General features: G+C 43.4%; 1 protein-coding gene across 1 annotated transcript in view; it reads right to left on the bottom strand.

Moving 5' to 3' along the window:
* The window catches only part of LOC117804668 (copine-8), a 150,617-nt gene that overhangs the window by 67,355 nt on the left and 70,470 nt on the right, over window positions 1-12,792 (bottom strand). The window contains exon 5 of the mRNA XM_034672966.1: window positions 6,253-6,292. Within this exon, the coding sequence (XP_034528857.1) occupies window positions 6,253-6,292 (40 nt within the window). The remainder of the gene's footprint in view (window positions 1-6,252; window positions 6,293-12,792) is intronic.

Raw genomic sequence — 12,792 nt, forward strand, 5'->3', positions numbered from 1 at the left:
ACCAGTGTTACTTTGACGTGCTCTGTCTTTTGGCCAGACATTTTGGGTACCTCTGCCTGTTTTTGACTGACATCCCTTGTAAAGAACTTTACTGAAACTGATTTGAACATTGTTTCCAGCCTGAGTCTTGCTCTTGGGTTCTATTTCATGGTTCAGTGTGACAAAAAGGAGGTACAAAGGGATCAGCCTGGCTTATCAATCAAATTAAAGGAATTGAAATTAGAGTGCTAATTAACATTGGTTGTGTTCTATCTTTCCCACAGCATCTTGACCTGTCCGTTTGTATTCCACATCCCTTCTTGCTGGGTTCACAGGTGCGCCTGAAGCCTGCAGCTCCCTTGTTGGAAACAGCATTTAATGGATTGGCTCTCTGGCTCACTTTCTGAGACCTGCATTTAGGCTGGCGGGTTGCCTTCCAGCCTACATGCCTATCTCTATCTGTATGAGATTATTGATTGAGGCAACAAGGAAAATGACAGAGAGAGAGGGAAACGAGAAATTGAGAGATCACAGATTGAGAAATTGAGAGAAGAAGAATAAGAAAGGGTGATAGATTGCCATTGTAAGAAGAGGAGACAGGAAAGAAGGAAAGGGATTGCCTATAAATATATGGTAGCAGGATACTGGCTTTTATGTTGTTATCTTGAAACCTTACCTCTTATCATTGTGGCGTTTCAAACCACGTGATGATTATGATACAGCTTTGTAGCAGACAATAATAAGGACTTTTAAGCTTAAAATTAAATAGTGCAAAATTCTTTAAGCTGCAAAATAGCTTTAATTCAATGCTATCCTTTTTGTGACATTCATCACTTTTTACTTAATGCTCTCTGTAAATGTCACATTCCAGTGCTAGATAGGAATTATCTAAAGCCATATGTACCCAGGGATTTCAAACTTTGTGATGTTATTAGCCAAAACCTATGGGTTAGTTACTGGAAAGCAATTGTTTTAAGGCCTTCAAGGTTTGATTTTCCAATAACACAGAGTGTATTTTCTTGCTGAGATACTACCTCACTTTCCCTAGAGGTTATGAAATGGCTCTGCATAGAAATCCAATGGAAAAAATAAGTATGAATGTTGTTAATTTCATGGTTGCTTCTGGCATATCATAGTGCTACACCTAATCCGTATAGTTACACAATATGAATAAGCAAATTCCCTGCACTGCTTCAATGGAAAAATAACAATAACCAAGAGGTAGCATTCAGTAGTAGATCATCTGTTTCAAAAGATTAGTCATTCACTGAGCTTACTGCATTAAAAGCCATTTACATCGTCAATTATTCCCCTTGAACATCAAAAGAATGTAAGTAGCATTATCATCACCTTATTACATTTTAGCTTTCTTACTCATCTTCCGGTTGTGTAAGATGCTTGATTCTGATTGGTCAAAACCCCTTCACATTGGTTGTTAACTTTAACTGATATGAGCAAAACCAGAGGCAAACTGGTCACATGTCATGCTGCCTTCAAATGGAACTCAGAAGCCGTGAAGTCATGTGAATGGGTGGCTCACATAGACTGTAAATAAAAAAATAGACAGTGTTGCTCCGCCTCTTCCCGTTGTACGGTTCTGAAGCCAAAAAAACCCTCTCCTGGGCGCCGCCATTGTGCAGCCAGAGCCTGTGAAGCCATTGTAATAAGCTCCGCCCTACAGCGTGACGTCACAAGACGCTGTGTGTCCTTTGAAGTTTCTCTCTACGGCGGCTGTGAATCAAAGGAAACAGGAAGTAAAACCCCGTTTTTTAAACTCTAATAACTAACGAAAAAGAAACTTTTCAGGAAAAAGAGGCCTTGGACACAAAACAGTCAAATACTAACTACATATCACCACAGCATACGGATGTGAGAAACATTCGTACCACGTGTATTTATTTCTTAAAGTTTGACTGCTCCCCCATTCAAATGAATGGGGGAGACAGATTTTTTTACCTATACTGCAGCCAGCCACCAGGGGGCAGTCACACTGCTGGAAGCCTCACCACCAGCCACCGGAACCTCTCCCTTGGTGGCTCAGCGTTCAAGTGGTAAAACCGTTACTAGGCAATGGCTACAAAAAGGCCAAAAGTTTGATCCTTGTCCTCCTCGCTTTTTAAAGTTATATTTTTGGGGCTTTTTGCCTTTATTTGATAGGATAGTGAAGAGAGACAGGAAATGTGGGGAGCAGAGAGGGGGGAAGACATGCAGGAGATGGTCGACCAGCCGGGAATCGAACCGGCAACCTCTGCGACGAGGACTATAGCCTCTATATGTGGGGCGCTTAGACCGCTAGGCCACCAGCACCCCCCCTCCTTGCTTTTTAGTGGAACTGCTAATATTACATTTTATATATGTGCTGAAATGCCGTGCAGAGGAACAAGGAACTCCTCTTGGGCCCGTACATGGCTAACGTTAATCATATCACGTTGTACAAGCTTTGCTCTGACTAACGTTAGATAATTTCGCTCCCCTAACTACAGACCTGATCAGTTCCATAATAACAGAATGTATTTCAGTGAAACTGGAGTCTATGGGCTCGGCCATTTCTGTAGTTGTCAGACACGTCACAACTGGTGAACTTAATGCTTTCAGAACATTTCGACTTCTGTTGTTGTGAATACGATGAGAGGGGGGGCGTTAATTTGGCCATTTTTCGTGAACACTGTAAACATGACCCCATTTGAAGGCACCAAGAGTTCAGGCACATTTTGCTTCTGCTTGTTGAAACCATAGACCGAACTGTGAGGTGAAACTAGTATCGGTTAGCATGCTAACATGGATATTAGCACTTTGGAATTGCAGAGCTCAGAGAAGAAGGAGAGCTGAATGAGGACAGTTTCATGTTAAATCCAGATTTAGATTAGAAACCATTGACATGGAACGCTAACTGCAGTCGAATCACGGGGACTATTTTTAAAAACTGTTTGATAAATACATTTAAATCAATAAAATGACCTTTTAATCAATGTTTTTTGACACAGTGATTGTATTTTAAGTCAGTAGGGGGGTTTTAAGCGGGATAATGTATGGTTAACGGGGAGATATGGGATCTTATTTCGCATTAACTATCTGCTAACTATACATTATCTCTTAGTTAGAAAACAAAAAATGCACAAGTGTTGGTTTATCATTGAGAATTATCCTTAAATCAGAAACCGTTAAAGATGCAAATTTCAAAAGGAAAACCTTTTCTTTTATGTTAAAGCATTCTAATATACAACATAATCCTCTTTAAATTCTCATGCCACCAATTTCCCATCTCTTTCTGTTTCTTCTAAAACCTGACTCGTCTTCCCATTTGTTTATGACACAACTGACATAATCTAGGAGGTCTGGTAACCGTGCCTCCTTGCTTTATGAAATGTGGACGGACCGGTTTGGACAGACACCCAAGCACAAACACTGATAAAGAGTCAGTTTTGTGAGCGTGCCGCATCGGGTGAGGACATTGAGATATGCTGTATGGGTAATTGTTCATTAATGCGTATAGAATATGTAATGTATGTAATATATGGTTGATATGTATGTGATGAATATAATATGTAATGAATATGGTGTGTGATTAATGTATATATGGTGAGTGTAGTGTGTTGTGAATATATATAATGTATTGTATGAATTTGTGTGCTTTGGCAATAACATTTCTTTGTTCATGCCAATAAAGCAAATTTGAATTTGAATTTGAGTCGAGAGCTGGAGTGTGTTGCCTGGAGGCTGAACTGTGGCTGTCTGCTGCTTTGCTCACAGGCAGACTGGGACAAGAAAAGTCAAGCCAAGGTAGCTTGAAGTAAGTGCACATAGATCACTAATATACAGAACACACTCATTCTCTTTCAGGTAGTGGCTAAGAACAACTGAATACAGAGAACTCTGGCTACAACACCAAAGTTATAAATATTAGCTGATGGAACACAGAGTTTATGAGTAGAATAGAAACTTCTACCACACTGCTAATTATTACTTCTTCTAATTCACTGGCAGTTGCACATATCTCAGATATCACAGAGAGTCAGCCCATGCCTATTAGACTACAGTATCTGTGGACATGAACAGTCGACAAATATCAAGACATAAACTTGTGTCTAGAAATAAATCCTCCCACGCCAAAGACATAATCAAAAGACCGCTACATCTGAGAGCTGGATCATTACAAAAGAGCCAGAAAACTAAGTCCAGACAGCAAAGTGCAGCGGTACAGATCAGAGTAATAATGATTCCATGATTTTTAATTGCCCGTCAGCAGAGTTATTTGTCTGATAATATACCGTAATATTAATGTTAACATGGAATCAGATTCTGCCACTCCTAATTAAAACTTCCACATATTATTTACCTCTCCAAATTGAGTCTTAAATGAATGTATTTTGATTCTCTTGATTCACAGAAAAATGCCATGAAAGGACTGTATTGCACATTTACGACGGTCCCTGAATGCACCTCGCAGCGACTGATGCACAGTCAGTTCACGGCACTCTGAAATGAATCTGCATCTTTGATGACTATGAGTTGATCGAAACTTACTGAATGTGTCTGATGTTTCACCAAACTGGATTAAATCAAGCTGCAGATGCAGAGCTTTTTACGGTAACCACGGCAACAACGTCAAACATCAAATAGTAAACAGACGTCCCCCGGTTGTGTCTTTGTCACTAACGCACACCGGGGGTAAAAATCCTCAATGAAGATGAGACAGATGCATGGAGGTGAGGAGAGCTGGTTCATAAAGCACACCTGCTGCAGGTAGAGACCAAGCTAACACTGAGCCCCTCAATCTATAAATAATAACGTTGTCATGGTCACTTGCCCTGCCTGCTGTCCTCTCTCTTTTCACCCGTTCTCTGTGCGTGTTTTGTTGTTGAAAAGTGCCGATCAAGTGAGGACTTATGTTTATGTTCCAAGGAAGTCAAATTGATGACAAAACCGATGACGTGCAGGGGCTGAGATTGAGGTAATTGGTCAGATTTGCGGGAAAGTTGTGCTGATTGTAAAAAATTGCAGGGCCGCGAAAAAATCGCGCTGATTGGTTGAATTTGCGTTGATAGTTGCGATCGCGAAATCGCAACTTCCTGGAGGGACTGAATAACGCAAGAAACAAAGTGAACACAAAATGAGGCCGGTCTAGTGAACTCAGCTCACAAAGGGCTGGGAGAAGTTAGCTGTGAGCAGCTACCACGTTTACACACTTTTTGACAATGAAAGGGAATAAAGCATCAGCACATTAAACACCACCACCAAACCAAGACAATAAAAACAAGAACATATTCCCATCTTCTAGCGGGACGCTATAAATGGAGCGCCGCCTGCAAGCTAGTTCAGGCAGACAACTCGAGCTGCGCTCATTCATACTGACACGTCATCACCCTCCCTATCAGCTGATCTCAACATCCTCTCATTGGCGGTCTATTTAAGCTGCAAGTCTCCCCGTCTCTGCCTCTGCCTCTGCTTTGCAAGTGCTCCTGCTGTCCTGCTCAGTGCTGTGTGCAAACTTTGTACCCACCTCCTCCCCGGCATCCACCTGCGGGCTCCGAGAGGGTTAGTCCTATCTCATTGCTCCTAAATGTTGCATTTAAATAATCTATGCTGAGTAATGAGGTCCGGAGCCCATACGCTAAACACAATACTGTATGCTGCAATAAACTTTATCTTAAATAAACGTGAGTTGTCTGACTGAACTGACCTTCTTGGTGCCTTCTCTACCCCAAACCCTGCCTTCACAATAAAAGCCCCAAACCAGTTCCAACAAATAACACAATGGAAATAGAAACTTCAATCATTAAGCCTAAGCATGACAGATACATACACCTAATACACTAAAGGTTCATTTATAGATTCATTAACAACTTTACAAGTTTAAAAACACTACATGCTGAAAGCTACAATGGACTGTTTTGAGCCACAATCCCGAAAGACACGGCTCCTATTGTTTGGCGACAAAGACCAAGTTAATTGAGTGTTGTCCCTAATCATGGTAATGCTTATCAATGCAAGCAGCGTGGACCAGTTAAATAAGCATTTATTTAATTTGCAGATTATCCACAGTATGTGTAGGGAATTTGCTTTTGCAGTACATGATGAACACACTCACTGTAATGACCAGATTACTGTTAAGTGGCTGAAAAGAGGCTAATGGGATGTAATAATGAGGACATGAGTCCTCCTCACACAAACACTCACCTCCATGGGATGGAAACAGCAAAAATACAAATGAAACAGAATTGCTGTGAAGTGTGCTTGGTAACAAATGTAAGCGATACAAGCTTTGGTACTCACATGTTTGGAAAGGTTGGCACTATTTGAATCAACATCATACCTGTTGGATAAAAAGGAACAAGAAGAGTCAGTGCATTAGAAAGTGATGGAGGTTGACAGGAGCTCAGCTGGGGACACAACGGGGATCATAGATGTTGTAAATCAGTATTAGAGCCTAATAGTTTAACATCACCAGAGGCTCTGGGTATTTCCTTTCACCTTATCACAGGCTCACCTTGTTCCAACATATAACTAACACTCCTTGGACTAAGACACTTGAACTCTAGGCTTTTTATTACACAAGAGAGCAATAGAAGTGAAACAAGATTTTTTGCCTTGTAACAAAAAGAAAAATGAGTGTCTTTTCGGATATGTTTCCAGCCATTATTGCTCCATTTCCCTGCAGGTCTGTCGTCTATACAGATCTTTAAGAGAGACAAATTGTCCAGTAAGCCTCCTTGAATGAAAAGCCTATCTGAAAGAACGAGAGGCAATCACACAAACCATTCACTCAGCAATTTTAGGTCATTTCACAACTCAGGTCATATTACCCATGTAAGGATTGCTGCAAGCTGGGTGCAATTTTGGCCATGAAATGCTGAGCAATTTGGTAATTTTACAAGATTACAAAATGTAGCCTGCATGTTCAAGAGTCAGAATCATAGACTATGCAGAACTCTTTGTCTTTATATCTTTAAAACGGATTTACTGTAAAAGAAAAATACCCCCCCCCCTGTACATTGTGTATGAATAAATAAATGAGCTAATCAGACCAAACCCATATTTAACTAGGCTGTTAACTTTTGTCGTTTTGCTCCAAAAAATTGCATTTTAATGAGTTCAAAGGGGACTTCTTCGGCATTTGCTCCCAGCTTCAAGTGGACACTTGTGGAACTGCAGTATTTAGCATTAAGGTATTGATTTCATATTTAAAAACCAGAGTTTGCCACTTGGTGACAGGATTTACAGCTTGAATATAACATAGAGTACTGTCTAGAGCTGCTCTGTTTGTTAAGCTCTTTTTTTGATTTGGCACTATATAAATAAAGACTGATTGATTGATCCAATGCTTAGATCCTTGTTGCTTAGCGCCGCTTGAGTGGCTGCTTGTTGCAGCAGCTCTCTCTTCGTTGTTCTTTTTTCAACCTTTTTTTCATATGTGTTTAATTCTCTTTGTATTTGGAGCCTGTCATGACTTTTAATGACTCATTTGTTGGCCATAGACACCAAACTGGCTCCGTTTGCAGTGGTGTTTTTACTATTTTTGTTCCTGTGTGTGTCCGGAGATCCTTTGTAACCATGGTCGCATAATAGCCCATAGCATGTTGATGCTAAACGATGCTAGGCCCCATGTTCCCTGCGAGCTGAGGAGAAGGATGCAAGGACGACGTGCTGGTATTGAGGTGCAAGCTAAGAAAAGACGACATGGACCTGTCCTTCCACCCACCGTTATGTGGAATGTAAGATCTATCTATGATAAGGTGGACGAGCTAACCCAGCACCAGAGGGAATACTGGCAGAGTAGCATCATGCTAACAGAGCTAACACCGGACACGAACGCTACATTGGAAGGATTAAACCTGCTGTGGGCGGACAGGATACAGGAGAGCAAGACTGAACACACTGGTGAAGAAGGCCAGCTCAGTCCTGGACCCTGTGGAGGTGGTGGCTGACAGGAGAATTATGGCCAAGCTGTCATCTTTGATGAACATTTCTGTCCTATATATATTCTTGTTCAATTCTTATCTTTAAATGGAGAGAAGTCAGACGAAATTTCATTGCACTTGTACAACGACACTAAAGCTGATTCTGATTCTGATTCTGATAAACATGATAATATTACATCGCTGATTTAAACCCCAAATGTATACAGGATGCACTGCATCGAGTTACGTCTGCGCCGCCAACTGTGCAGCCAATACGTTCCCACTCTAGTCAACACAGGGTACACAGGGAGCCCCGCAGTGCGTCTCAGCTCTGTCTCGGGAGCTATCCCGGGCGCAGCTCTGCTAAAGATACTCATTGAGTCTATTTTCGATTGCGCCCGCGCCCAGCATGTGTCAAGCTGAACAGAGAAGATTGACCTGGACAGGAAGTCAGGCACTAGGACCGAATGCAACATGCGCCAATTTCAAAATAAAACACCATATACTGACTCAAGACCATTTAAAGATGGTTTAGATCAGAAATACTCATCAATTATGGATGTAATTGTTAACAGCTACAAACATCCACATATCTGAGACCCAGGTCGACTACAACAGGACTTTAAGATGATAACTTTGTCAGAAGCTAACAACAAAGTAGAGCAGAATAATAAATATTAAACTCATCTAAACCAGCAAAAGCTAAATTATATTTCTGCAGCATACTCAGCAATGATTAAAGCACAAAAGTAATGGAATACCATCCAAATGAGCAGAAATTCAACCACAGAAAGGCTCTGTGACCTGTTGTTTGTATGTGGTTCTCTCTATACTGGACCCAGCTGATCCTGCCTGCTCTAAGCTGGCGCTACGCTTCAAACATGTGTTTGTGTAGCAGGGCACGCAAAGTCAGACGGAGCAAACCCGTGACAATGACAAAAAGCAGCACACATGCTCCCTGTATAAAATGGGGTTGACTTAAGGTGGGTACACACTACAAGATAATCAGGCTGATTTTTGTCCCGATCTCCTCCTTACGATCAGAGTCAGCAAAGGCCTGATTGTCTGATGTTTGCAAACGACATGGTGTGTGATGTTCCTGTGACTGTGTGCAGTGTGTTCAGAGTGATTCTGTCCGGTCGGAGCCGCTCGGAAGGCCTCAGAAGGAGAGATCGTAAGTAATGAACATGTTTAATATTAAATCCTGTAGTGTGTGGGATGCTCCGAGAGGAGCCGAGCACGCACAGTGTGGTATGTCATGTGTACCAGAGCAAAAGCCAGTCAAGATGCAAGCTGACTCAAAACACACAAAAGCATGGCGCCGGTGAAAACTCACCGCTGTAATGAATACGACTCGCACTGTAACGCATACAGCCCACATTCCCACCGTCTCCATGACTTTTTCCATAATCATTTTTCTTTTTTGTGTGTGTTTTTGGAAAGTAAGAGGCCGAAAACAATGATCATTGCTTCTTCCTGTTGGTCCGCCATGTTTCTTTACACCAAAGTCACGTTTTACTACATGAGATTTGGAATATTGAGCGTGAAGAACCTGATACTCTGCTGAAGAAGGAGTTAGTGTGTGGTGTGCGCTCAGTAGTGCACACCACACACTATAAGATCAGAAGAGAGAGATCTTGTGCGATCTGTCTTTTGTTATGTAATGTGTGCCAGGCATAAGTAAGGGATAATGTATGGTTAGCAGGTAGCTATGGGAAATAGAATGCCAACAGGGTGAGACAAGACAGGGTTCCCACTCTTTTCCAGAGATCATTTTCCAGAGATCATTTTCCAGAGATCATTTTCCAGAGATCATTTTCCAGAGATCATTTTCCAGGACATTTTCAGTGAAGCTTTGAACTCTCTCAGAGATTTAAACAAGTATAGACTGTCTTCCTGCATAGCGGTGTCTGTTATGATCAGCGATGTCAACAACATGCAGTTTCTGAGCAGCTGTGTCGCTCTTTTTGTTCCGTTTGTTTTCACTGTCAGGAGTTTGCACTCCTACTAGCTACAGTACGGTAATTGAGCTCTCAGCCTGCAGGGAAAGTTGTGAGTCACAGACCCCCGACTCCGCTGCTCACTCTTTAACTTAAATATAGGACTCTTTGAATCAAAAGAGCACTCCACAAGGTGAATTTACAACAAAACATAAACAATATAGTCTACCCCCGTTTTCTGTGAATGCATGATTATGACCAAGTGAGGGGGAAAAGATGTGAAAAAAGTCATGCAGCCCGACCGGTCTGTGTCGCTGTCTTTTCCAGTACAGTGATCACTCAACTTTTAATGAATGGGGATGTGTTTTTTAATTGTCAGGTCGCACGCAGTCATGTTGGAATAATTCCCCCCCCCTCTCTCCCGCCTCCCTTCCTGCCCCCCCTATTTTAATCCACCTCACTAGCAAACATACATACAAAAAAAATAAATAATAAAATTCAAATTATATCACACAAACACAGATCAGGTGTGGCGGGGCCTTAGTGTATGGCTCAGCCCTACTCATTGGGGGCCCATCAGGGCTGGGTGGGTTGCTGGTGTCCCCGTCACCCTCCGTCCCTCTGCTGTCCCCTCCGCTGCGGGGGCCTGGTCCGCGGTCGCCCTCGGGGCCGGGTTTCCCGATGGTTCCCTCGCGGTCCTCTTGGGGGGGTGGGGTGGCGCGCAGCTGGGGGGGTGTTACTACGGCAGCCATTGGGGTGTCCCTCCATGCCCCCACGGCCTGGTCCCTCGGTCGCGGGGCGTGGCTGGGGGAGTGGTCGGACCGGCTGGGGGGGGGGGGGGGGCGGGGGGGATTGGCCCTGCCCCCTCCGCCCTCCCCCCACTCTGGCTGTCGGTTGGCTGGCTGTGGTCCGGGTCCTGCCCGGCTGCCTGGCTGTCTGCTCCTGGTGCTGGGCCCCCTCGGCCTTGGTGGCTCCTATGGCTCTGTCTTGGGGGGCTGTGGGGGCAGTGTTGTGGAGGTGTTCCTTGGGGGGGCTGCGGGGCCTCTCCCACCTCGCCCCCCTTTCCTCCTGCTGGGTGACCTGGGGGTCACCCTGGGTGCACCGGCGGTACCTGTTTGCTTCCGGTCTGGGTCCTTGGCTTGTCCCCTGGACTTGGTCTCCTGCAGCGCGTTGGGTCCTCCGGCCTGACTGCTCTCGCGGCCCGGGTGCCGGGACGGACCACTCGGCTGATCTGACCCAAGTGGTATCATCTGCACCAGTGGTGGTCTTGTTACACAAATAGAACACAGCTTGGGCCCCAAGCTTCAGTAATGATTGTGGACTCTAAGGGTTGCTTAATCATTAGTATCACCGCACGGTGGTTTTGGCGTCATGGTGAGATGGTCCCTCTCCATCTAAGTGTGTTAGGTCTCTCTCTCCTTCTCTTTCCCTGTCCCTTTGTATATCCTTATGTAATCTTTCTTTCACTTTCTCTTATTTTTTTTTGGTCCACCTAGGTGTGCACGCCCTCTTTGACAGATCATGATATTAGCTGTCAATAAAAGATAGGCCAGAGTTCTAAGAGGGATGGTGATGGTTGCATGCACACAGTCACAAGCACAGAAGAAAAAGGTTTTCTTTCTTTTCTTTTGCTGCAAGAATAAATTGCATTAATATTTGACAGTTTGTGACAAACATGACACGAACCAGAAATATATATGCAGACAAGAGAAAAAAAAAAAAAAAAAAAGGAATCATTTTCCAGGACAATACATGATTTTCCAGGACATTTTACTTTTGCTCATATTTTCCAGGTGTTTTCCAGTACTGGAAAACTGGTCAACTGTTTTCCAGGTTTTCCAGGTTTTCCAGGACATGTGGGAACCCCGCAAGACCCAGACGCGAAGGTTTTGCTAACTGAAACTAGCGTTTTAGCCACATTGTTTCGATGCGAACGGAAGCTAAGAGTTTTACCACACGCTACGGTCTATGGTGTCAACAAGCAGAAGCTGAATGTGCCAGAACTCTTTTCTGCAGATTGATTTGACATGACGTGTGATCAGTTTGCCTCTGTCGTTGCTCCTATTAGTGAAAGTTAATAACCATTGTCAAGGGGTTTTGACCAATCAGAATCAAGCATCTTACATACTGGGAGATCAGTTAGAAAGCCGGGGAATAAACATAGATACATTGTTGTACATATTCAGGCTTGTTCATAATGCTCTGTTACATTATTCCCAACAGATCCCATCTTCTTCATGGACGCGAAGAAGACACCTTTCTTTCATCTGCTACTAACTGAGACTTTGTTACTCCCAGATAGGTATGCCAGCTATGAACGTCTGTTTGGTGTTTAGAAGTAGCAAGAAGATCCATAAGCAGAGAACACACACATGCAAACACACTTGTTTCTCTCACATTCAAGTACAAACTGGACATTAGTGGCAACATCACACATACACCCACATTAAAAACAAGCCAGAACGCTGATACTCAAATCCACAAGTCCTTCATATATCTTTATTTGCATATTGAAGGGAAAGAGGTAACAGGTTTGTACTTGTCAATTAATGTGTGATAATGTATATTTTGTCACATGGCTGGGTTCATGAGTGGAGCAGGCATAGTGGATAGGAAAGGTTAAATGCTCCTCTTTCCCTCAAGGGAATCTGTCCACTCCTATATCACACCCACCCTCCCCTGGGACCCCAGTTGTTATGGTTACCATCGCTAAACCCTGCATATAGCCACACAGGCACACACAGGCACACACAGGCACACACAGGCACACACAGGCACACACAGGCACACACAGGCACACACAGGCACACACAGGCACACACAGGCACACACAGGCACACACAGGCACACACATGCACAGTCTCCAGGACCACAAACAGCATGTGGTAATGTACACACGACACATTCATCAGTTTCATTTTCCCTTATTGCCAAGCGGCAGCCTCCGGGCTCAAAATATGAAGCCCATGCAGAAG

The sequence above is a fragment of the Notolabrus celidotus genome, chromosome 21 (assembly GCF_009762535.1).
Source record: "Notolabrus celidotus isolate fNotCel1 chromosome 21, fNotCel1.pri, whole genome shotgun sequence".
In the NCBI taxonomy this organism is placed as follows: Eukaryota; Metazoa; Chordata; class Actinopteri; order Labriformes; family Labridae; genus Notolabrus; species Notolabrus celidotus.